General features: G+C 49.0%; 1 protein-coding gene and 1 non-coding gene across 2 annotated transcripts; both read left to right on the top strand.

Annotated features, from left to right (window-relative positions):
- Positions 1–180: 180 nt before the first annotated feature.
- Positions 181–252, top strand: TRNAM-CAU. Its single transcript has one exon. It is a non-coding gene; the product is annotated as a tRNA-Met (tRNA).
- Positions 253–9,333: 9,081 nt separating this feature from the next.
- Positions 9,334–24,068, top strand: NPR1 (natriuretic peptide receptor 1). Its single transcript, XM_037825931.1, is given in 23 exon segments — positions 9,334–10,519; positions 11,272–11,471; positions 11,902–12,015; positions 12,416–12,551; positions 12,910–13,001; positions 13,680–13,815; positions 14,029–14,113; positions 14,956–15,076; positions 15,471–15,545; positions 15,835–15,912; positions 16,354–16,407; positions 16,409–16,459; positions 16,713–16,784; positions 16,885–17,041; positions 18,697–18,852; positions 19,152–19,320; positions 20,072–20,218; positions 20,308–20,431; positions 20,585–20,653; positions 20,893–21,067; positions 21,426–21,524; positions 23,224–23,315; positions 23,463–24,068. Coding segments are annotated over 23 exon segments (3,186 nt in total). The 5' UTR covers positions 9,334–9,798; the 3' UTR covers positions 23,526–24,068.
- The last annotated feature ends 85 nt before the right edge of the window (positions 24,069–24,153 follow it).

Below are 24,153 nucleotides of genomic sequence, written 5' to 3'. Positions count from 1 at the left end.
TTCTGGCAAAGAACCAATAAAAGACGCCGGTTGTGTCAGGAACCAGCCAGTAAGAATAGGCTGGACAGCAATGATGACAATTCTTTCTTTAGGCACTAGGTGGCGGTGTTTAAAGAAGTCAGCACCGTGACCTCACGAGAGAACATCTAATATAATACTTTCGAAAGTATTTTAGCGGGAAGCAGAGTGGCGCAGCGGAAGCGTGCTGGGCCCATAACCCAGAGGTCGATGGATCGAAACCATCCTCTGCTATCCAGGTGTTCTTTTTCTTCCATCTTGCAGTTCTTTTGTAACATAGGTGTTATTTTGAAATCCTATAATAAATATTATGGAATAAAGTAAGCAATTCTATTAATATTATTAAGAAACAGATACAAAATGGAGTAGGTAAATGGAAAACCCTGTGACATTAAATTCAAAATGGAAATATCATTATGAACTCATATTAAAATATTTTTTCCTATAGAAGTTTGTAGGTTTACAGCAAAATCATGCAGAAAATACAGTTCCCATAAACTACCTTATTATTAACACTTTGAATTAGCGTGGAACATTTGTTACAATGCATGAAAGAACGTTTTTGTAATTGTACTATTAACTATAGTCCATGGTTTACATTAGGATAGGATTCACTGTGTTGTACAGATCTTTGTTTAATTTTCTAATTTTTTATTCTAGTAATATATATGAAACCGGAAATTTTCCCTTTTAGCCACATTCAATCATATATTTCAGTGCTATTAATTATGTTCACAATGTGCTATCACCACTGTCCATTATCAAAAGATTTCCAGCAACCCAAATACAAATTCTGTACAACTTAAGCATTAACTCCCCCTCCCCCAACCCCACACTACTTGCTGGTAGCCTATATTCTATTTTTGACTCTATGAATTTGCATATTCTAATTATTTCTTATCAGTGAGCCCATACAGTCCTTTCGTGTGTGGCTTATTTCACTCAACATGATGTTATCAAGGTTCATCCACGTTGTCACAAATATGAGGACTTCATTCCTTTTCACAGCTGAATAATATTCCATTATGTGTATATACCACATTTTATTTATTCATTCATTGGCTGATGGACCCTCAGGTTGCTTCCATCTTTTGGTAATTTTGAATAAGGCTACTATGAACATAGGTGTGCAAATATTTATTTGAGTCCCTGCTTTCAATTCTTTTATGTATATACCTAGTAGAGGGATTGCGGGGTCATATGGTAATTCTATACTTCACTTTCTAAGGAACCGACAATTTGTCTCCCACAGCAGCTGCACCATTTTATATTCCCACAAACAATGAACGAGTGTTCCCGTATCTCCATATCCTTCCCAACACTTGTAATTTTGTTTTTTTTTTTCAATAGTAGCCATTCTAATGGGCGTGAAATGGTATCTCATGGTTTTGATTTGCATTTCCCTAATGGTTAATGATGTTGAGCATCTTTTCATGTGCTTTTTGGCCATTTGTATATCTTCTTTAGAGAAATGTCTATTCAAGTCTTTTGCCCACTTTTTAATTGGGTTGTTTGTCTTTTTGTTATTGAGCTGTAGGATTGTGTTATATATTCTGCATATTAAACCCTTACTGGATATGAGGTTGCCAAATATTTTCTCCCTTTGTGTATGTTGTCTTTTTACTTTCTTGATAAAGACCTTTGATGCACAAAAGTTTTAAATTTTAATGAGGTCCCATTTATCTATTATTTCTTTTATTGCTTGTGCTTTGGATGTAAAGTCTAAGAAACCATTGCCTAACACAATGTCCTGAAGGTGATTCCCAGCGTTTTCTTCTGGGAGTTCTATAGTTCTGGTTCTTATATTTATACCTGGATTTTTTGTTTCCCCTCTAAAGAACATGTAATTTTAATTTCTTCATTAGACGTAAACGCCATCTTTCTAATCTTTCCTCTCTCCAAAGTGCCACCTTTCAAAGCTGTTTCTGGCACTGGCAAACCAGGTGGAATGAGGAAGGGACTTGAGACGGCAGTGAACACTATACACTTCTGTGTAATTCACAGAAGACGGAAACTCGAGACAAAGGAAGGAATTGTATTGACTGAATCAAACGGTAAAACACTGGCTGGAAAGGGACGACAACGGAAACAGAGGAAGCCTTTAGAAAGAGGGCTCAAAAAAGGGAGCAAGGGAATTGGAACAGAGAGTAGGACCCGACCCTCCCTGTTCCCCACTTGCCCTCAGTTCTCTTCATTCCACTTTTCAAACGTTCTCTGGCGGAGTTCATCCTTATACCAGAACTATATCAACCACATATACGATTCACTGTATTTGTATTTAAATCAATCATATTGCTATGTGCTGTCTATTGTCCCTCCTGTTATTTTTCCCCCTTCCTGCCTTCTTTGGCATTGGTTACATAATGTTTATTATTATTTTCCCCTCTATTAATGGGAAGTTCCACACTCTTTTCCACTCTTTTAGAGGCTATCTCCTAAAAACTACAATATGCACCCTTGACTTTGCAGAGTCTAATGTTATGAGGTACTTCACCTTCCTCCCGAAAAATGCAGTAATAATTTAATTCCATTTACCACTGCCATTTCCTCCAGATTAAATACTATTGCTGTTGTGTAATCTTTTGAGTATTTTATTGATGTATAATTTACATACAGTAAAATGCACAGATCTTAAGAGTACAGCCGATTAATTATGAGTAATGTATTAAGTCCACGTAACCACCACCCAGATTAAGATAAAGAATGTTTTCATTACCTCAGAAAGTTCCCTCATAACCCTTTGCCCTGTCTCTAGAGGCACTCAACATTCTATTTCCATTATCATAGATTACATTTGTCTTTTCTTGAACTTCATTTAAATGGACTGATACTGTCCAGTGTTTTACTGTTTGATTCAGTCAATACAATTCCTTCCTTTTTATGTCTGACTTCTTAAGCTCAATACGTTTTGAGATTTAACAGTATTTAACAGAAATTTGTTCTTTTTTATTTCTGAGTAGCTTTCCACTGTATAAATATACCACAGTTTGTTTATCCATTCTTCTGTTGATAAATTCAGTACTACGAACTTGTTGAGATACTTTTGAGAGTCATGAATATAGCTGCTATGAACATTCTTCTACAGGGTTTCTTGTGATCGTATGCATTTTCAGAATTTAAATTCTATCTATATTTAAAATCCCATAAGACGCTGATGCTTATTCATTAAGTTAATGGTCAGTTAGATTAACCCACATGTTTACAATTTTCAATGCTCTTTGTTTCTTCCTGCATCTCTAATCCTCCCTCTGGGATAATATTCCTTCTGCTTGAAAAATATTCTTTAGAATTTAGTGTTTGTTTGTAAAAAAGAAAATTAAAAAAAAATTTAATGCCCCTCTGCTCCTGGCTAACTCTTTTGGCTTTGGTTTCTCTGAATATATTTTTATTTCACCTTTGTTTTTGAAGGACATTTTCCTTCCTAGGTGTCATGATTAATTTCATGTATCAGTTTGGCTAGGTTATGGGATTGAGCTGTTTGGTCAAACACTGGCCAAGATGTTGTTGTGGAGGTATTTTGTAGATGGGATTAGCATCTACAATCAGCTGATTTTAAGTGAAGATTACTCACATAATGTGGGTAAGCCTTATCCCATTAGAGCCCATAAGAGCAAAGAACTGAGGATTCCAGACATGAAGTAGAAATTCTGCCTCAAGACTACACCCCTCTGCTTCTCTCTGAGTTTCTAGCCTGTTGCTCTCCCCTGTAGATTTCAGACTGAAGACTTCAATGTCCTTCTGACCAGAATTCCCCTGCCTTTCAGAATCTGGCCTGCCTTACAGTATTCACACCTGCCAGCCCCCACAATCATGTGAGCCAATTCCTTAATATAAATCTCTTAATATTTATGCACACATATAGACATACCCTGTTGGTCCTGTTTCTCTGGAGAACCCTGACTAATACATTAGGATGGAGAGTCTTTTCTTTCAGCCCCTTTACAATACTGTTCTACTGTGTTTTGGCTTCCATGTTTGCCCTAGAAAAAAACACTTGTCAACCTAATTGTTGCTTCTTTGAAGCTAATCTTTTTTTTTTTTATTATTCTGGCCATTTTAAACGTTTTGTCTTCGATTTCATTTCCTGCAGTTTTCACTCTGATGGGTCCAGACATGGATTTTTTTCAAATCTCACTTGAGGTTTGTTGAGCTTTGTGAATCTATTGAATTTGTGGCTTGATGTCTTTCATCCATTTTTTAAATTTCTCAGCCATTCTCTCTTCAAATATTGCTTTTCTCACAGTATGCTCTAAGCCTCTTCCCTCTTTTCATTCTAGATAGTTTATTCTGTCCTTTCACTAATCACTCCTCTGTTGAGTTTATCCTGCTGTTAAACTCATTGTTAATTTTGGGTTTTTAATATTTTGGTACTTCTGGTTTATCCTATTCCTAAGTTTCCCCTAGGAGTGCAGATTTTCAGGATCCTAACCCAACACAGGAAGATGGTCTACCAGGTTCTCACTTTTGAGAACACTTTGACTCCAGTTTTGGACTCACTAGCCCCACACAGCCTCTTTTCTGCCTGCAATTCGGATCAATAAATCCAATGGCAAGAGCATCCCCACTGCTGGACTCACCATTCTATTTTCCCTTCCTTTCATGCGCTCTGAACAATAGTTCCTCACTATCTTTTTAGTTCTTTGAGTTTTGAGAGTTTCCAGCTCAAAGGTTGGAAAGATTATTTAGTCCACCATTACTGAAAGAGGAACTCAGTTACTGTGCCAGTTTGAATGTATTATGTCCCCCAGAAAAAATCATATTCTTTGATGCAGTCTTGTGGGGCAGACATTTTGGTGCTAATCAGATTTGCATGGAAATGTGCCCCACCCAACTGTAGGTGATAACTCTGATGAGATATTTCCATGGAGGTGTGGCCCCACCCATTCAGGGTGGGCCTTGAGTCACTGGAGCCATATAAATGAGCTGACAGACAGAGGGAACTCAGTGCAGCTGTGTGTGAACGTCTGGAGAGGAGCTACAGCCAAGAGGGACACTTTGAAGAAAGTACAGGAGCTGCTGATGAGACAGTTTGAAGACGGCTGTTGAAAGCAGACTCTTGCTCCGGAGAAGCTAAGAGAGGACAAACACTCCAAGAGTAACTAAGAGTGACATTTTTGAGGAACTGCAGTCTAGAGAGGAATGTCCTGGGAGAAAGCCATTTTGAAGCCAGAACTTTGGAGCAGACGTCAGCCACATGCCTTCCTAGCTAACAGAGGTTTTCCGGACGCCATTGGCCATCCTCCAGTGAAGGTACTCAATTGCTGATGTGTTACCTTGGACACTTTATGGTCTTAAGACTGTAACTGTGTAACCAAATAAACCCTCTTTTATAAAAGCCAATCCATTTCTGGTGTTCTGCATTCTGGCAGCATTAGCAAACTAGAACAGTTACCAAACTATACCTCCAGCCATTTCTCCTGAGCTCCAGCTCCACTAATCCAATGGCCCATTGGACACCTCCACTTGGTATCTACCAGTGCTTCAAACTCAATAAACTACAATTATCATCCCCCAAACACCTGCTTCTTCAGCTTCTCAACTAATGAGTCAGTGTCACCTAGACCTCCGTGATTTGGATACTGTGTTCTCTTCCCAAAGGCCAGTTGATTCTACATATCAAACATTTCCCCATCTTCTGTCTACCTCCACTGTCTCTGGAACCTGTTCCCCTCTCATAGGAAAAAGATATGCAACCCTTAGCCTGTAACACAAAACCTTTCATGATCTACTCTCACCCACCCTCTTTCCAGCCTCTCCTCAGCCCTTCCTACAGGCACAGATCTTACATCCTAGATCAGAGTTGAAAACTTGAAAACACAGATTCTTAACTGTGGCCAGTCAGGGAATGCAAATGAGTGAAGCAGGATGGGTAGGAATTGCGGTGAACTAGACTCATCTAAAAGAGGTAAAGGATACTTAGTCCCAGTTGATTGTCCATGGGGGGGATGCAGGACCTATATTGCCAGCTCTTCCAATATTTCAAGAAAACACAGAAATCTAGATATTTATGTGCCATCTGCTGATTTTTTTTTTACTTTTTATTTTAAAATAATTTCAAACTCACAGGACAGTTGCAAAAATAATACCATTCTGATGTAAGGAAAATGCTCAGAGATAGATTGTGGTGATGAACGCATAACTATGTTATCATACTGTGGACAGTGGATTGTATATCATGGATGATTGTATGGTGTGTGAATGTATTTCAATAAAACTGAATTTAATTAAAAAAATAATAATAATAATATCAACTCCGTACAGAGAACTCCAACATACCCCACCCCCTCCCAGATACCCAAATCCACCAATTTTAACATTTTGCCACTTTTGCCATTCTGTCTATCAGTCATCTATCTACTTTCTGAACATTTGAGAGCAGGTTGTTCACATAATGCTCCTTGAACACATAATTCTTCTGTGTACATTTCCTACCAAGAAGGATATTCACTTACATAATCACCCTAAGTGCAGTTATCAAGTCCAAGAAATTTAACATTGATATAAAATTTAAATCCTATATTCCACTTTTTCCTTCTGTCCCATTAATGTCCTTTTTTAAAAAAAAATTCAGTTTCATTGAGATATATTCACATGCCATACACATCCACGGGACACAATCAGCTGTTCACAGTCCCATCATGCAGTTGTCTTCCCACTGCTTTCTTGCCTCCGTGGTTTCAGAAGGGAAATTGGCATTTAATCTTATTGAGGATCCCTTTATGTAACATGTTGCTCCTCTCTGTGGCTTTCAGAACTCTATCTTTGCCATTTGACAGTTTGATTATAACATGGTGCAGAGTGGGTCTATTTGGGTTTATCCTGTTTGGAGTCCGTTGAGCATCTTCGATGTATTTCCATGTCTTTCATTAAATATGGGGTGTTTTCAGCTATTATGCCATCATAAAGTACCATCATAAAGTTGTACCACTTTTGAACATTTTCCTTACTCCAAAAGGAATAAAAATAGGAATAAAAATAAAAGTAGAAAAGAATACCCAAAGCATTCCATCCCCCCCATACCTCTCTATTTTTCATTCAGTTTTTGTCCCCATTTTTCTACTCATCTCTCCATACACTGGATAAAGAAGTGTGAGCCACAAGGTTTTCACACTTGTGCTACATAGTTATGTAAGCTACATAGTTATGCAATCATCTTCAAGAATCAAGACTACTGGGTTGTAGTTCGACAGTTTCTCAATAATATCCTTTTGAGACTTTTCTCTTCCATTCTTAGATCCCATCCAGTATCTGTATTGCATTTAATTGTTATTATCTATTTCCTCTTTCCTTTTTTTAACTGTGGAAATATATACAAGAATCTTGCCATCCCAACCTCTCCCAGGCATACCATTTGGTGGGATTAATCACATTCACAATGTTGCAGTACCTTCGCCACCATCCATTACTATAACTTTCCCTTCACCCCAAACAGAAGACACTACATTCATTCTGCATTAACTCCCCATTGCCCCCTATCCCCACTGTACTTTCTGTCTCTATGAATTTGCATATTCTCTACATTTTCTTTGTGGTTAACATGGGGCTTAAATTGCACATCCTAAACCTATAAAAATCTTGTTTGCTTTGATTTCAAATTAACTTGTACAGTACATTCAAATTATGTTCCTACACCCCTCCACCCCCAACTTTATGTAGTTCTTGTCACAAGTTACACATTCATACATGATGGATACAAAACCATTTATTTATTGCTACATTTTATGTATTTGCCTTGTAGGTCTTCTAGGAAGTAAAAAGTGGAGTTACAAATCAAAAATAGAATAGTACTGGTATTTATATTTACCCAGAGATCTTTCTTTCTTCATGTGACTTCAGTAAATAGTCTAGTGTCCTTTTCTTTCAACCTGCAGAACTCCTTTTAGCATTTTTTACAGGACTAATCTAGCCTTGAAGAACTCCCTCAGCTTTTGTTTATTTGGAAATGTCATAATCTCTCCCTCATTTTGGAAAGTCAGTTTTGCCAGATACAGAATTCTTGCTTGGCAGTTTTTTGCTTTCAGTGCTTTAAATATGTCTTCCCATTGCTTTCTTGCCTCCGTGGTTTCAGAAGAGAAATTGGCACTTAATCTTATTGAGGCTCCCTTTATGTAACATGTTGCTTCTCTCTTGTGGCTTTCATAATTCTCTCTATATTTGCCTTTTAACAGTTTGATTATAACATGGTGCAGTGTGGGTCTGTTTGGGTTTATCCTGTTTGGAATTCGTTGAGCATCTTGGATGTATTACCATGTGTTGTAGTGCTTATCCATATAGCATTATGGCTATTTGCCCCAAATAGAGCTGCTCAGTAGCACAAACTATGTATATTCACTTCCACGCCCCTAGCACCTGACCCGGTGCTTGTTGCATAGTAGGTCCTCTGGAAAGGTTTGCTCAAAGGAAGAAGTTGGCTAATCTTTATCGGTACTGCTAGATTGGAGACCTGGGCAGCACAACACTCTTGCTAACCGTTAGAGGGCAGACTGATTCCATAGCAGTCAGGACCAAAGGCCCCGCCGTCAATTGCCCCAAACCCTCTCCCCAATTTACACCTCCGCTGGTCATTTCCAGCACGCTCCCCACCACCATAGACCCCATTTTGGCAATTCTCCTTAACACAAAACAAACACACCCACATTCCGGGAGCGGCCTTGAGGTCACACACACTCTTCCCACCGAAGAACCAACTTCCTATAACCATTTGGGAATTAAACTGTTAACTCCGCCCTCCCACTTGGTCTTTTTTCCTCGGCTAATCTGCTCAGTTGGGAAGGCCGTGGGGAGGAAAGGGGAGGAGAATCGTAGATGGCTGGGTAACCAGGACTCCGGGCTTGCCTTCCACTTTATCGCCTTTTCCAAAAACTCGTCACCCTCCCGCCCATCCCTAGACACACACATCCACATACTCACTCCTTTTCCTGCCGGGATCCCAAACCCGCATATCTTTCCCTCTTACCCAGACCAGGTGGGAGGGGAGGGACAAGGTGGGGCGCAAGAGGCGCTCGGCTGCTCCCACACACATCCCCTCTGCCCTTCCTCCCGCGGAAGCCCCTTACGCGGGCGCTCCTTCTTTGAGGAGGAAACGTTGGGCTGCCAAGAAGCAAGAAGAGGGTCTAGGAGGAAAGACGCGGGCTGGAGGACCCAGGAGCTGGAGATATCGGAGTGGTGAGGAAGGAGTTAAAGATCCAGGATTGGCTCTCCTGTCACCGAGTCGGGGAGGGAAAGCGACCGGGAGGGAGGGTTCGGTGTTGGCTCAGATCCTCCCCCCACCTCCCCAACCCCCTCGGACGCTGGAGACTTGGGCCGGCCGGACGCCCCTTCTGGCACACTCCCTGGGGCAGGCGCTCACGCACGCGTATACAAACACTCACACTCCTTCCTTTTCCCTCCCTCGCGCCCTCTCCCATCCTTCTCCCCAGCGCGCTCCCTCGCGCGCCCTTTCTCTATCTCACACACACACACACACACACACACACTCGCTCACCCTCAGATCCTCTCGGCTTCGGCGCTCCTATTCTCGCCCACCTGCTCCATGGCGCTCTTTCCGCGCCCGTCTGTCTAACGCCCAGCCCCAGGCACACTCGCCTGCCGTGCGCCCACCGTACTCCAGACCCTGACCTTCGCAGCCAGAGGGGGAAGCGTATCCCGGGGTGAGCGCCCCCGCCGCGCTCTTTCTCCCTTCCACTGAGGCGCGTCCGATGCCCGGGACCGGCCGCTGAGCGGGTGGGGACCGAGGAGGCCATGGTGGGAGCGCTCGCCCGCCGCGGTGCCCACTGAGCCATGCCCGGCCCCGAACGCCCGGTGGTCGCCCGCCCCCGTCTGCTCCTGCTCCTGCTCCTGCCGCCTCTGCTGCTGCTGCTGCGGTGCAGCCACGCGGGCAACCTGACGGTGGCCGTGGTACTGCCTCTGGTCAACACCTCGTACCCGTGGTCGTGGGCACGCGTGGGGCCAGCGGTGGAGTTGGCCCTGGCCCGGGTGAAGGCGCGACCGGACCTGCTGCCGGGCTGGACGGTCCGCACGGTGCTGGGCAGCAGCGAGAACGCGCGGGGCGTGTGCTCCGACACGGCCGCGCCGCTGGCCGCCGTGGACCTCAAGTGGGAGCACAACCCGGCGGTGTTCCTGGGCCCCGGCTGCGTGTACTCGGCCGCCCCGGTGGGGCGCTTCACGGCGCACTGGCGGGTGCCGCTGCTGACTGCGGGCGCGGCGGCGCAGGGCTTCGGAGCCAAGGACGAGTTCGCGCTGACCACCCGCGCGGGGCCCAGCCACACCAAGCTGGGCGACTTCGTGGCGGCGCTGCACCGACGGCTGGGCTGGGAGCGCCAGGCGCTAGTGCTCTACGGCTACCGGCCCAGCGACGAACGGCCCTGCTTCTTCATAGTGGAGGGGCTCTACTTGCGGGTCTCTGAACACCTCAACATCACGGTGGACCATCTGGAGTTCGTCGAGGGCGACCGCGACAGCTATGCCCCGCTGCTGCGGACCGTGAAGCGCAAGAGCCGAAGTGAGTGGCCGGCACTCGCAGTCCCGCTTCGCCTCGGGCCTGCTCTTTAACCTGTCAAAGGCCTGGGGACTTCCTTTCTCTTTTCCTCTGGGCCAGTCTTCTTCCTTCTCCTCGGGTTCCTCATTCCAGTCCCAGCCTCCTCAGCCCTTTCTGCCACCAAGTTTCTATTTCCCCCTCTTTCTCTCTCCCCTCTCTCTCCACGTTCCTACCCTCTCCTCTCCTCTCACTTCCCCGGATCCCCCCACCTCGGTCCCACGCGGTTCCTCTGGAGTTAGCAGAAGGGAGAAAATGCCCCGTGCCATCCTAGCACTTAGTAGGCCCCCAGCTTAGTCTCTCCCCCTTTCCGTCTCTTCCCAACAGCCTTCTTCCTTCCTCTAGCCTCTCCTCGCCTTACCGCAACACACACCCTCCCCTCTCAGGGTCTGCTCTCCAGCTGGCCTCTCTTTTCCCTCCCCACCCATCCAGGCCCTACCTTCACCATCTTTAGCTCTACTATTCCCTCCTCTCCCTCACACTCCTTCCCCCCTTCTACCCTTCCACCTCCTCCACACACCCTTCTTCATCTATCGCCTGCCACATCCTAGACTGAGTCAAGGGTTACTTCTTAGCTACCACAGGGAGTCCCCAGGATCTCTCATAATCCCCTCTCTGAGCTCTGTCCCCTGGGTGCCCCAGTGTCCCTACCCCATGTCACCCCGGTCCCTCTGCCCTAGATCCTAGGCTTCTCTCTCTGACCCCTCCTTTCCCTCCAGTTATCTACATCTGCAGCTCCCCAGATGCCTTCAGAACCCTGATGCTCCGGGCCCTAGAGGCTGGCATGAGTGGGGAGGAGTATGTTTTCTTCCACCTGGACCTCTTTGGGCAAAGCCTGCAAGGGGCACACGGCCCTGCGCCCCGCAGGCCCTGGGAGAGAGGGGATGAGCAGGATGTCAGTGCCCACCAGGCCTTTCGGGTGAGTACCCAGGTTGGAAGCCCAGGAGGTGGGGCTCTGAAATGGTAGCACATCATCTCTAGGGCGATGTGTCTGAAAGGACTCAAGGAAAGAAGCTCTTGATGCCCACATGGAATTAGGTGATGAAGAGCAGGGGTGGGGGAAGGGGTACAGAGGGGCTAGAGTGGGGATGGTTGAGAGCCAGGAGGCTAAAAAGATAGGAGGCAGGAGGATGTCAAAGTCCCACAGACTGGACAGAACTTGGCGGAGCCTCCCAGTGGATCGCCTGCTTTGGGGCAGGCACTGTCATTTGTAGGACATAGGGTGTAGTCTGACCTTGAACTAAGCAGACAGCTCTGGGAGGTGGGCATCCAGGCAGCTGGGGCCCCAAGGTCCTAGGTGGTCTGAAGTCAGCTCCCAGCTCTCCCCTCTCCACTGACCCCTTCCTCAGGCTGCCAAAATCATTACATACAAAGAGCCGGATAATCCTGAGTACTTGGAATTCCTGAAGCAGCTTAAAAACTTGTCTCATGAGCGGTTCAACTTCACCATGGAAGATGGCCTGGTACGAGGGGGTCCCCTGCCCTGGGGCCCTCCTGGCTCAGACCTCTAGCCCCCAGTCCATGGCCCTCTGCCAGTCTCCACCCTGTCCTCTCTTGCATCCAAGTAATCCCAGGTTTCACCTTCCCTCTCTTCCCACTGTTCCTGTGTCTCTGCGGATGAGAAAGGGATGTTTTCAACCTCTGAGAAACTCAGATCCTCATTGGTAAAATGGGAATGATACCCCATCTGCCTAGCAGGACTCAGAAGTAATCGTATGTGTAAAGGCATCTTCTAAGTAGTAAAATTTCTCCGTCATGTAGGGGTGTTATTTTCTCCCATCTCCTTCCAGGGCACTTCCCCACAGTGCCCTGTGCGGGGCCCTTCATCATCCCTACCCTAACCAAGTTCCACTGGCCCCACAGATGAACACCATCCCAGCAGCCTTCCATGATGGGCTCCTGCTCTATGTCCAGGCAGTGACAGAGACTCTCGCACATGGGGGGACTGTCACTGATGGGGAAGGCATCATTCAGCGGATGTGGAACCGCAGCTTCCAAGGTCAGGGCCTGGAGGTGGCTGGAAATGGGCTGTCTTGGGGGGCAAGTCACAGGTGACGCAGCAGGAGGCCATCAGAAGTGTGTGGAACCTCTACAGCTTCCTTTAGGCTCTCCTTCCCTTGTTTTCCCGGATTCCTTCAGGAATTCTTCCCAAGTGCCCAACCTCAATCATCCCTGCTGCTACAATGACCTTTTTATGATTATTCACTATATTTATACACTCACACACACACACACACACACACACACATATGTTTAGAGGACATGACTGAGAGGATCAGGAGATGGAGAGATGGAGGGGAGGGTGACCCTGAACTTCTACTCTCTCAAAATACAGCCTTCTTCCCTTGCACCTCCAGGTGTGACAGGATACTTGAAAATTGACAGCAATGGTGATCGGGAGACTGACTTCTCCCTCTGGGATATGGACCCTAAGACTGGCATCTTTAGGGTAAGTTTGGGCCCCCAGAAGACAGTGCCAACTTGGAATGACCTCTCATCCTTCTACCTCCTCCCACGGCCCTGCCAGGGCACCTGTTTACTCTGTAGCCACTTAAAGAGAGCCTTGGATAAAAGACACATAGCTCCAGCCTGGGGGAACAACCAGAATGACAGGCACTCAAGGGGCCCTATCCTTGGGGACCCCCATGTCTGGAAAGGAAACACATCCTACCTCCAGGGAGCTCCCTGTATAAGGTTGGCAGGATTCAAGCCTGATGAATGCAGATTTTTCAGCTCTACAAGTACCACCAGGGACAGAATGGGTTGAGGCCAAAGGCAGGAGGGATGTGGATCAGCCTGGAAATGAGGACAGAGGAGAAACTGCCTTTTTCTATTTTGTGACTGCTTCAACCCAAGACTATAAACTCTCTGAGTACAGGGATGGGGTTCTAGATGGTGTTTTTGTAATAAAGCACTTGAGCAGTTTTCAATCTTTTGTACTTTAATAACATGGGGCAGGGGTATGAGGTCTCTCTGAGTCCAGCCAGAGCAGGGGCTTGGTGAATAGTTGATGGCCCAGAAACAGACCCTTAAAACAGATATGGTGGAGGTGGGAGACAGGACCACCCCACTGGACCCGAGGCCCCACCCCAGGCCCTCACCCGCCCACCACTCGCGCTCTCCCTAGGTTGTACTGAACTACAATGGAACCTCCCAAGAGCTGGTAGCCGTGCCAGGGGCTGAACTGAACTGGCCCCTGGGATACCCTCCTCCTGACATCCCCAAATGCGGCTTTGACAATGAGGACCCTGCCTGCAACCAAGGTGATTGGCCCTCACCTTCCAGGCCTCCAGTCTGGAGACACTGCATCCTCTCCACGAAGGGGAGCCAAATAGGCTCTCCCTATGGAGAAAGAGACTCCCCACACACACCTTTTTTTGTCCCTTCATCTGTGATCCCATTTCACTGACTAGAAGGTTCTTCTCCTGCTGCCTAACCCAAATCTCTCTTGCCACAACTCGGACTCTCTCCTGCAGATCACTTTTCCATCCCAGAGGTGCTGGCTTTGGTGGGCAGCCTCTCCCTGTTCAGCATTCTGATTGTCTCTTTCTTCATATACAGGTGAGCCGTAGGATGGGGGTGGTGAAGGTGGTGGGGAGACTGGAGAACCTGTAGCAGAGAAGGTGGCAGGGATCCAAAGGGAAGGGAGACGGGGGGAAAGAGACCTGGAGAAATGGAAGAGGAAGTACACTGAAAAGCCTTAGGACTCAGGGAAGAGAGAATGAAGAGGGGATAGGGTAGGAGGAGAGAGGGGAAAGGGATAGGAGTGGCCAGGGACTGTCTATGGGGATTCAGGAAGAAGGGCATGTGCAGCATGGCAGGGGGCATGGATTCTGACTGGTAGGCTGGTTTAGTCCCCCTTCCTCCTCCTGCAGTTCAGATGGGAAGCAATGGTTCATTTGCTTTGGGATTGGGAGCATATTAGATGAGTAGGTATGATGAGCCCTGCTGTGTCCCAGGTGCTGAGTCCAGAGCCGAGGAGAGAGAGATGAATGAGTGAGCCCCAATTCCTGCCTTCCACAGGGAAGCCTAAAATGAAAGTGCAGGAGAGATTAACGATATGCGGAAGAAAGGAGGGAGGCAAAAGAACCAATGCTGGTGACAATATACTCTGTGCCAGGCACTTCCACACTCAGTACTTCTTTTCATTCTTATGACGACGCCTTGAAATAGATATTGAGGTCTCCAGTTTCCAAATGAGTACACTGTGATCCAGAGAAACAAAGTGACTACCTCAAGGTCACAAGTGAGGCAGAATTTTACCCAGGGGTCCTGACTCCCGTCCCAGAGGATATAATCCCCATTAGTCTCTTGGCATAAGCAGTGGGACCTGAGACTGCTGAGCATCCCCTCCCAGGGCCAGAGGCTCAGACATGGGTCAGATGCCGGCTTCACATCCCCAGGAAGATGCAGCTGGAGAAGGAGCTGGCCTCGGAGCTGTGGCGGGTGCGCTGGGAGGACTTGCAGCCCAGCAGTCTTGAGCGACACCTCTGGAATGCAGGCAGCCGGCTGACCCTGAGCGGGGTAGGAACACTGGTGGGGGGCAGGGGAGGAGCACAGGGGGCACTGGGTCCGGGGGGGGGCAGTGCATGCCAGGTAGGGGAGAGAGCAGGGTTCTGGTCCCTGCCCTGCCTTTGCTTGCTGTGTGACCTTGGGTGAGTCACATTCCCTCTCTGAGGCTCTCATGATGATTGCATCTGCAGAACCTCCCTCCCAGGGCTCTTTCAAAGGTCAAAGGAGATAATATATGTGAAAACACATGATAAAAACAAGTAAACAACGAGGACTTCATGATGTGGAGCAAAAAACGGGGCAACACAAAGATAGGACAAGGGTAGGAAAGACCAGAGCTCAAGTAATCAGGGTGGAGAGTTGGGTCTGTCGTGCTGACCATCCCTCCTGGTCTCCATCCCTTCAGAGAGGCTCCAATTATGGCTCACTGCTAACCACAGAGGGCCAGTTCCAAGTCTTTACCAAGACAGCATATTATAAGGTGGGTCTGGGACAGTGGATATGCTCTGAGGGGGGATGGGCTGGAGGAGGGTCCTGGGGGCAGAAGTATGCCATCAGGGAACAGTCGAGGATTGCAGGGGCGGGGGTAAGCTGTCAGGGACTAATCAGGGGCCCTGGGAGTAGAGGTGAGCTGCTGGAGAGCAGTTGGTGGACCCCAGAGGTGGGCTGTTGGGAGCAGTTGAGGGTCTCAGGGGCAAGAGTGGACTGGCAGGAGCAGTTGGAGTTCCCAGGGCACCGGGTCACAGTGACAGTCTCCATTCCTTACCCAGGGCAACCTCGTGGCTGTGAAACGTGTGAACCGTAAACGCATTGAGCTGACACGAAAAGTCCTGTTTGAACTGAAGCATGTAATGTGGGGGAATGAGGCAGTGACCTAGGGAAGGGTCCCATGGGGACACAAGGGGAGTTGGCCAATTGGTTATGGAGGGACCTCAGAGTATCCTAGGAAAGGGTAGGGATGGTAGCCCCGGTATGGGCCCTTGCATGTTGTAGGTGGGAGTGGGGGCATCATAAGACGGGAGAAGCGATTACTGGGGCTATCCTGGGGGAGGATCCTTGAGGGGCTAGGCTTGATGCCCCTTGATGGTGGAAGGCTTAGGAGGCAGGGGGAGTAGGGAGCAGATTCTGGGGCAGGATGGGCTAAAGAACACTAGGGAGGGTCCTAGAGAAATCTGCAGAAAATGAAGAGTAAGTTAAGAAGAGGAGTGAGAGGTCCCTGAGGTTAGAGGGCAACTTGGTGAGAAGCAAGGCAAGCCCATCAGGCTCCTGATGCTGGTTCCCACCTGCAGATGCGAGATGTGCAGAATGAACACTTGACCAGGTTTGTGGGTGCCTGCACCGACCCCCCCCAACATCTGCATCGTCACAGAGTACTGTCCCCGTGGGAGCCTGCAGGTGAGGGGGCGAGGGGATGCCAGGGAACCTGGGCTCTGTCCCTGGTTGGCCATACGACCCCAGGCAAGTCTTTCCCTCTTTCCGACCTTTATTTGCCTCATCTGTAAAATAGGAGTCACAGGAGGGCAGCGGCACTAGAGTAAATCCAAAGTTCTGTCTTGTCGTGCCAGTTGATGTGAATAGGACCCCTGCACCTTCCTCCCACTCCTTGGGAGCCTGAAGGGCAGAGATGTGACTCTCACTGCCCCAGCAGGACATTCTGGAGAATGAGAGCATCACCCTGGACTGGATGTTCCGGTACTCTCTCACCAACGATATTGTCAAGGTAGGTCCAGAACAGTCCAGAGAATTGCTGGGAAAGGGCCAAGGATGCTTCTCCTCTGGCGGCGGCTATAGGTCCCACTCATGGCTCCCCATTTTCCCAGGGTATGCTGTTCCTACACAACGGTGCCATTTGCTCCCACGGAAATCTCAAGTCATCCAACTGCGTGGTAGACGGGCGCTTTGTGCTCAAGATCACCGACTACGGGCTGGAGAGCTTCAGGGACCCAGAGCCAGAACAAGGACACATCCTCTATGCCAGTGAGCTGACTCTCAACCCTTAATGCCAGCCCTTCAACATGGCCCAATAGGGAGACTGATGCCTGGCCTCAGATGGGCATGGGCACTCATTTCATTCACTCACCTGTAAAAAGGGGAGGTCAGACTAAGTGGTCTCTAAGGCCTCTTCTAGCTCTAATATTATGTGTGATAACTTTAGATCAAGCTCAGCCACATTCTCTAGCCCTTGTTCCCCCCTCAACCTATTAATTTTTTTTTTTTTAATTTGAGTCTCCCTTGCATGTGACTCGTTGCTTCTTTCTTGGTGGCTTTAAGAATTCTCTCTTTATCTTTGGCATTCAACAGATTGATTATAACATGTCACAAGTGCAGGGCTCTTTGGGTTTATCCTGTTTGGAGGTCACTGAGCATCTTGGATGTTTATACTCATGTCTTTCATTAAATTTGGGAAGTTTTCAGTCATTATTTCTTTGAATATTCTCTCTGCCCCCTTCTCTCTTTCTTCTCCTTCTGGGACTCCCACAATGTGTATATTGGCTCACCTGATGGTGTCCCACAGGTTCCTTGAGCTCTGTTTGTCTTTCTTCTTTCCTCTTTCTGCCCTTCAGATTGTATGATTTCAATTGTCTTATCTTCAAGTTCTCTGATTCTTTCTTCTGCCAGCTCCCAATCTGCTATTAAACCCCTCTAGAGAATTCCTAATTTTTGTTACTGTGGTCTTCATCTCTGGTTCCTTTTCATAATTTTCATCTCTCTATTGACATTCTCTTTGTCTTCATCTGTCATTTTTCTGATTCCCTTTAGTTCTTTGCCCATATATTCCTTCAGCGCTTCAGGCATATTAGGACCATTTTTTTTGAAGTCTTTGTCTGGTATACCCCAGGTCTGGTCCTCCTCATTGATAGTTTCTAGTGTTTTAATAACATCACTTCCTGTTTCTATGTTTTGTAATCTTTTGTTGATACCTGGACATTTTGGTATTTCAATGTGTTATTACTGGAATTTAGAATCTAAGGCATCTGTTCCTTAAGCTTGTATCCAGTTAGTGTTATGATAGAGCTTTCCTTGAGTGCCAGGAGCTAACAAAAAAAAAAAAAAAAAAGAAAGAAAGAAAGAAAAAAGGAAAACATTTTTCCCGGTCTTTGCAGATTGACCTGTGCCAGTACTCTCCTTCAGAGCTTATCCATACAAAGAGTTAGAGAATAACTTCATGCCAAAGTGAAGGGGCCCCCTTGGTCCTTTCTGCACATGTGTCTAGTGTTGGGCAAGCACGTTTGACCTTAGGAATTCCCCTGTTTACAAGGGTATGGATGCACCCTCTTCCCTAGGAAATAGTTTCCTCATGGTCCCAGGCACTGCACTGTACAAACCACAACCAGCAATCCCTTGCCCAAGGCAGCACAACTTGCTCTCTTTCCCACAGTATTCTCTGGGAGAGCTGTGTGTGCTGCCTTCTACATGCAGGACAAGTTTTGGGACAGAAGTTCCTCAGTCCACCACCAGATAGATTGGGCCAGACATACATGCTCCTGGGATGTGCACAAGGTTTACTCTGCTCCCTCGGAAACCAGGAGTAGGGATCCACACTGTGAATACTGCCCACGCTGAGCCCGTGGGTGGTGGGGGTGATACCATCCAGGGCAACACAAGTATGACTCATGACTTCTGACCCGCAGAAAAGCTATGGACAGCCCCTGAGCTTCTGCGAATGGCTTCACGTCCTTCCCGGGGCTCCCAGGCAGGTGACGTGTACAGCTTTGGGATCATCCTTCAGGAGATTGCCCTAAGGAGTGGTGTCTTCCACGTGGAAGGCTTTGACCTCAGCCCCAAAGGTAAGAGGACCATGCTTTCTCCCTACCTTTGATACAGTCTCAACCAACCCTTGCCCCGGGGAGAAGAACCCCTGGAAACACCATCAAACCTTCTCTCTGGAGTGGGGCTCAGCTGCCATCGTTTGCTCCATTGCTGCCAGTGACCCTGAAGAATTACTAGCTCAGTTCCCTGCCCAGCTCTTCCCCACCCCATGCCCTGGTCCTGGACTTCCCCCATGTGGCCCCAGCTGGTTGCCCACCGTCTCTCACTAGGCCCCTGGCTGACCCCACCCCTCAACCCCTCCCCACTCCCAATACAGAGATCATCGAGCGTGTGACTCGGGGTGAGCAGCCCCCCTTCCGGCCCTCCCTGGCCCTGCAGAATCACTTGGAGGAGCTGGGGCAGCTGATGCAGCGGTGTTGGGCTGAGGACCCACAGGAGCGGCCACCCTTCCAACAGATCCGTCTGATGCTGCGCAAGTTTAACAGGTTGCTGGCGTTAGTTGTGGACCCCCAGTCTCCTCTGTCTCACAGACACCAGATAACCCACACTTCAGTGTTATCCCAACAGTGGCAGAGGAAGCTCAGACCCAGTTCCCCTATGTGTAGCCTACTCCAGCCTTCCACTGCCTCACAGCCCCTTTGTGAATACCGGATGACTCAGCTATCCCTTCTATCCCCACCTTTCACACCCCTCTCCTCCACCAACATCATCACCCCACATCCTTCCTGCCCCCCACCCCGCCCCCACTGGCCCCAAGTCTTTTTAGTGGTGTGCCAGTAAATGGGCCTCCCCACCCCTGGCTTCCCATGTCTCTGTCCTCCACAGGAGCTCCCATGCCAGTCCTTTGATCTCCCTTTCACAGTGTGCCCCACAGGGGCCCAGTTCCTCCAAATACCCCTCCAAACACCAGCCTGTGTGCCCATCTCTGTGTTCTCAATTGATCCCTGTCCTCTCCCTCCTTCTAACTCACTTGTGTTCCACACAAATGAACAAAATTTGTTGGAAGCCTCATTCTTGACCTTGGGGTCTCAGAGATGAATTGAACTTTCCTCCTACCCTTTTTCCCTGCCACCCCCTATCCTGCTGTGCCCCACCCAACCCTGATCCTCCCAAGGGACACCATGCAGTTGGGAGGTGGGCTGACATTAATCCTGGGCAGGGTGAGTGCCTGTGGATGGGCACTACAGACCAGGGCTCTGCAGCTGGTCTCTCACTGCCACCACCCCTGCCCTTCAGGGAGAACAGCAGCAACATCCTGGACAACCTGCTGTCACGCATGGAGCAGTATGCCAACAACCTGGAGGAGCTGGTAGAGGAGAGGACCCAGGCCTACCTGGAGGAGAAGCGCAAGGCTGAGGCCCTGCTCTACCAGATTCTGCCTCAGTGAGTGCCTGTGTCTGGGAGCCCCCTGTGCAGCCCCTGTCCTGACCCTATCTCATCCCCTGATCCTGCACCTGTCCCTGACCCCTCAGCTCAGTGGCTGAGCAGCTGAAGCGCGGGGAGACTGTCCAGGCTGAGGCCTTTGACAGCGTCACCATCTACTTTAGTGACATTGTTGGCTTCACAGCCCTGTCGGCGGAGAGCACGCCCATGCAGGTAAGCAGGTGGCCACAGAGGGTCAGGCCAGGCAGGTCTGCGTGGCTTAACATCTCCATCCCATCAGTCCTGTTCTCTGGCTCCACAGGGTCTGGCTATGCCACAGGACCTGGGCCTCTCCCTTACGACCCACCCCCTTGGCTTCCCTTCCAGGTGGTCACTCTGCTCAATGACCTGTACACTTGCTTTGATGCCGTCATAGACAACTTTGATGTGTACAAGGTGAGGGTGGGAGTGGGGGTGGGAAGGGACAGGCAGATGGGGTCTGAAAGAGGTGAGGGGTAGGCAGAATGACATGAAGTCCTAGCAGAGGAGAACAAGGGGCACGGGCAGAGATAGTGACAAAAACAGGCAGGGAAACAGTGGGGGTGGGGATGAGCAATGACATTGGGGAACACAGTGACAGGGCACAAAGCGTGGCGGCGACAAAGGGAAGAGAAAGTTCCCTCTCGCCTCCGCAGGTGGAGACAATCGGCGACGCCTACATGGTGGTGTCGGGGCTCCCGGTGCGGAACGGGCGGCTGCACGCCCGCGAGGTGGCCCGCATGGCCCTGGCGCTCCTGGACGCGGTGCGCTCCTTCCGCATCCGCCACCGGCCCCAGGAGCAGCTGCGCCTGCGCATCGGAATCCACACAGGTGAGGCCACCTGAGGCACCTGGAGGGGGAGATCCAAAGGCTGGAGTTGCGGGCGGGACAGCCCCCTCAGTCACACACACACACACACACACACACACACAGCCCCCTCAGTCTCACACACACACACACACACACACACACACACACGGGCGCAGCCCCCTCAGTCACACACACACACACACACACACACACGGGCGCAGCCCCCTCAGTCTCACACACACACACACACACACACACACACGGGCGCAGCCCCCTCAGTCACACACACACACACACACACACACACACACACACACACACACGGCCGGGCGGGTCTCACCTGGCTGAGGCGCTCTGCTCCCTCCCTCGATCCTCCCAGGGCCCGTGTGCGCCGGCGTGGTGGGGCTGAAGATGCCCCGTTACTGTCTCTTTGGGGACACAGTCAACACGGCCTCCCGAATGGAGTCTAACGGGGAAGGTAGGTACCCCACGTGGAAGGGATGGGGAGGCCAGGGGAGCCGAGGGACACTCCGCACCCGGGGCAGCTTGTAGCTACCCAATCTCTGCTCCAGCTCTAGCCCTGTCTCCTCTCAGCTTCTCTTTCTCATAAGAGTGCAACCTGGGCAAACCACCTTGCATCTCACCTGAGACTCAGTTCCCTGCTGCCTCTTTTTGCCAAGTGATTAAAAAGTATATCCAGGCCAATGTTCAATTGCTGCCAGCAGGAATCCCACCAGCAGGGTCCTTCTGCTCCCTCCTTGGTGTGGTGGAGGGCCTCTGAGCCAATCCACTGCCATGACTCTCAGATCCACAAGTACTAGCTAGCTGTGTGTCAGTTTGCTACAACTCTCTGAGTCTGGATTTTCCTCAGCTGTCAAATGAAAATCAAATATCTACCTCCTAGGGATTCTGTGAGAGAGCCATATAAAATGCCCAGCACATAATTGTCTTTCAACCTTTCTGAGCCTTAGCTGTTTATCTGTAAAGTGATGTCTATCTCAGGGTTGTAAAGAACCTAGCACAACTCCTGGCACACAGTAGGTACATAATAAATGCTTGCTCCCACCCTTTCCCTTTGTCTCACCTCCTGTTTATCTTCTGTCCTCCTGCTCTCTTCAACATAATTCAATCCAGTAAACATTAATTGAGCAACTACTGAGTGCCAGGTCCCAGGATACTACAATGACCCAGACCCTGGGGAGTCCGTGCAGGCCCCCTGCAAGCCTCATGGTGGGAGAAGGGCTACTTGGGAGCCAGACCTGGGAACCCAGAGGGGTTCTGGTTCAACAGTTACTCGCTGGGCACTGTGTTCGGGGCTGTGGGGTCACTCAGGTCCAGTTCTCAAGGAGCAAGTTCTCAGAAATGGCAACAAAACAAGACAGCTGTGATGCACACCCCAGGAATGGTGGGGACGTGAGTTCAGAGGGAGGTCAGAGAAAGGGTGTGGGAAATGCTGAGTAGGAATCAGGAGGCCTGGTCTGGGCAGATCTCCTCCCTTAGGCCTCAGTTCCCTTAGCCATAAAATAAGCGTGTTGAGTTAAATAATGGTGACAGCAATCCTGAATGCAGTACTCCCTCTGTGTCAGATTCTGTTTAAATGCTTTAGGAATGTTAAGTTTAAAGCTTACCACAAGGCACTGTCAATACCAGCATTTTGCAGATTAGGAAAATGAGGGTTTTATAGCAAGCCAGTGTCAGAGCTGGGATTCACCCTGAGGTAGAGCAGGATCCAAAGTCTGAGTTCCTAACCACTATGTCATACTGTCTGCCTAGAGACCGATATCACTTTAATAGTGTTCTATTATCTGTGCCTTCCAATATGGTAGTTACCAGTCACATGTGACTATTGACCACTTGAAATGTGGCTACTGCAACTGAGGAACTGAATATTTAACTGTATTTAGTTTTAATTCATTTTAATTTAAATAGCCACATGTGACTAGTGGCTACCATATTGGACAACAGAGCGCTAGAGTTCTAAGAGAGAGGGTGATATGGCTGGACACAACGTAGAGGGGGCAGGACTTGAGCCAAACTCTGAAGTAGGAGGTTTCCTGGGCCGAAAGTAAGGAGAGATCTGTCCCCACAGTCCCTGGTCTTTTTCTGCCCTCCACTTTCCTGCATCTCTTCTCTTGCATCCCTCACTCTTCTCCATTTTTCTCCTTTATCCTCTCTAGCCCTGAAGATCCACTTGTCCTCTGAGACCAAGGCTGTCCTGGAGGAGTTCGGTGGTTTCGAGCTGGAGCTTCGAGGGGATGTAGAAATGAAGGTAGAGAAGGAAGCCTGTGCCCTCACCCTTCCTTGGGACTCAGAGGACAACCTCCCCCTTCTCAAGCAGCCAACCGACTCTCAGCCCTAGGCCTGGCATCTGATTTGGCCTCTCCGCATCCCAACCTCCTCTTCTTTTTCCCTACAGGGCAAAGGCAGGGTTCGGACATACTGGCTCCTGGGGGAGCGGGGGAGTAGCACCCGTGGCTGAACTGCCTCCCATCCTGGCCCTCTTCACCCCTCTTCCCTGTGCCAGAGACCTCAGCCTCGCCCACAGCAGCACTACCATTGTCAAAGTACCCAGGAAATGGTTTGAACAGCTCAGATTATCTCTGAAAGAGGACTGCTGTGGGGGAGAACTTGAGCCCACAGGACTGGACCAAAGCCCACAGTCATGCACAGTGGCATGCAAGACTTGGGCCAGGCTGGGGAGTAGATTCCTGGCTCCTCCTCCCTGCCCCAGTGCTCTCCTCCCTCAACCTTGACACACTATGACTTTTACAGGGAGGAGGAAGAACCACCTTCGAGAAGACATGCAAAGAGACTATAGGTGAATCTGGGATGGTGAGGGTAGGAGCCCACATCCAGGGCTAGCCCAGGTGGGCCACACACACCCCCACACATACCCTGTTCTCCATCACCCAACATTGGATCTGGTGCACAGTGGAGGGGAGGGGTGGCAACCCGTGGCCGTGGGGCTGGTAAGCCTTGCTTCTACTGTGAGTGGAGATCATTAAACTTTATTCCAGTGTTAGTGTCTCTTTGTGGAACAGAGGGCTGGCAGAAAACACGGCCATATTCCCCATTCTCTACTTCAAATAAGACATGCTTCTCTAACT

This window comes from Choloepus didactylus, chromosome 2 (genome assembly GCF_015220235.1).
Source record: "Choloepus didactylus isolate mChoDid1 chromosome 2, mChoDid1.pri, whole genome shotgun sequence".
NCBI classification, from domain to species: domain Eukaryota; kingdom Metazoa; phylum Chordata; class Mammalia; order Pilosa; family Megalonychidae; genus Choloepus; species Choloepus didactylus.
This window is presented reverse-complemented; position numbering and strand designations above follow the sequence as displayed.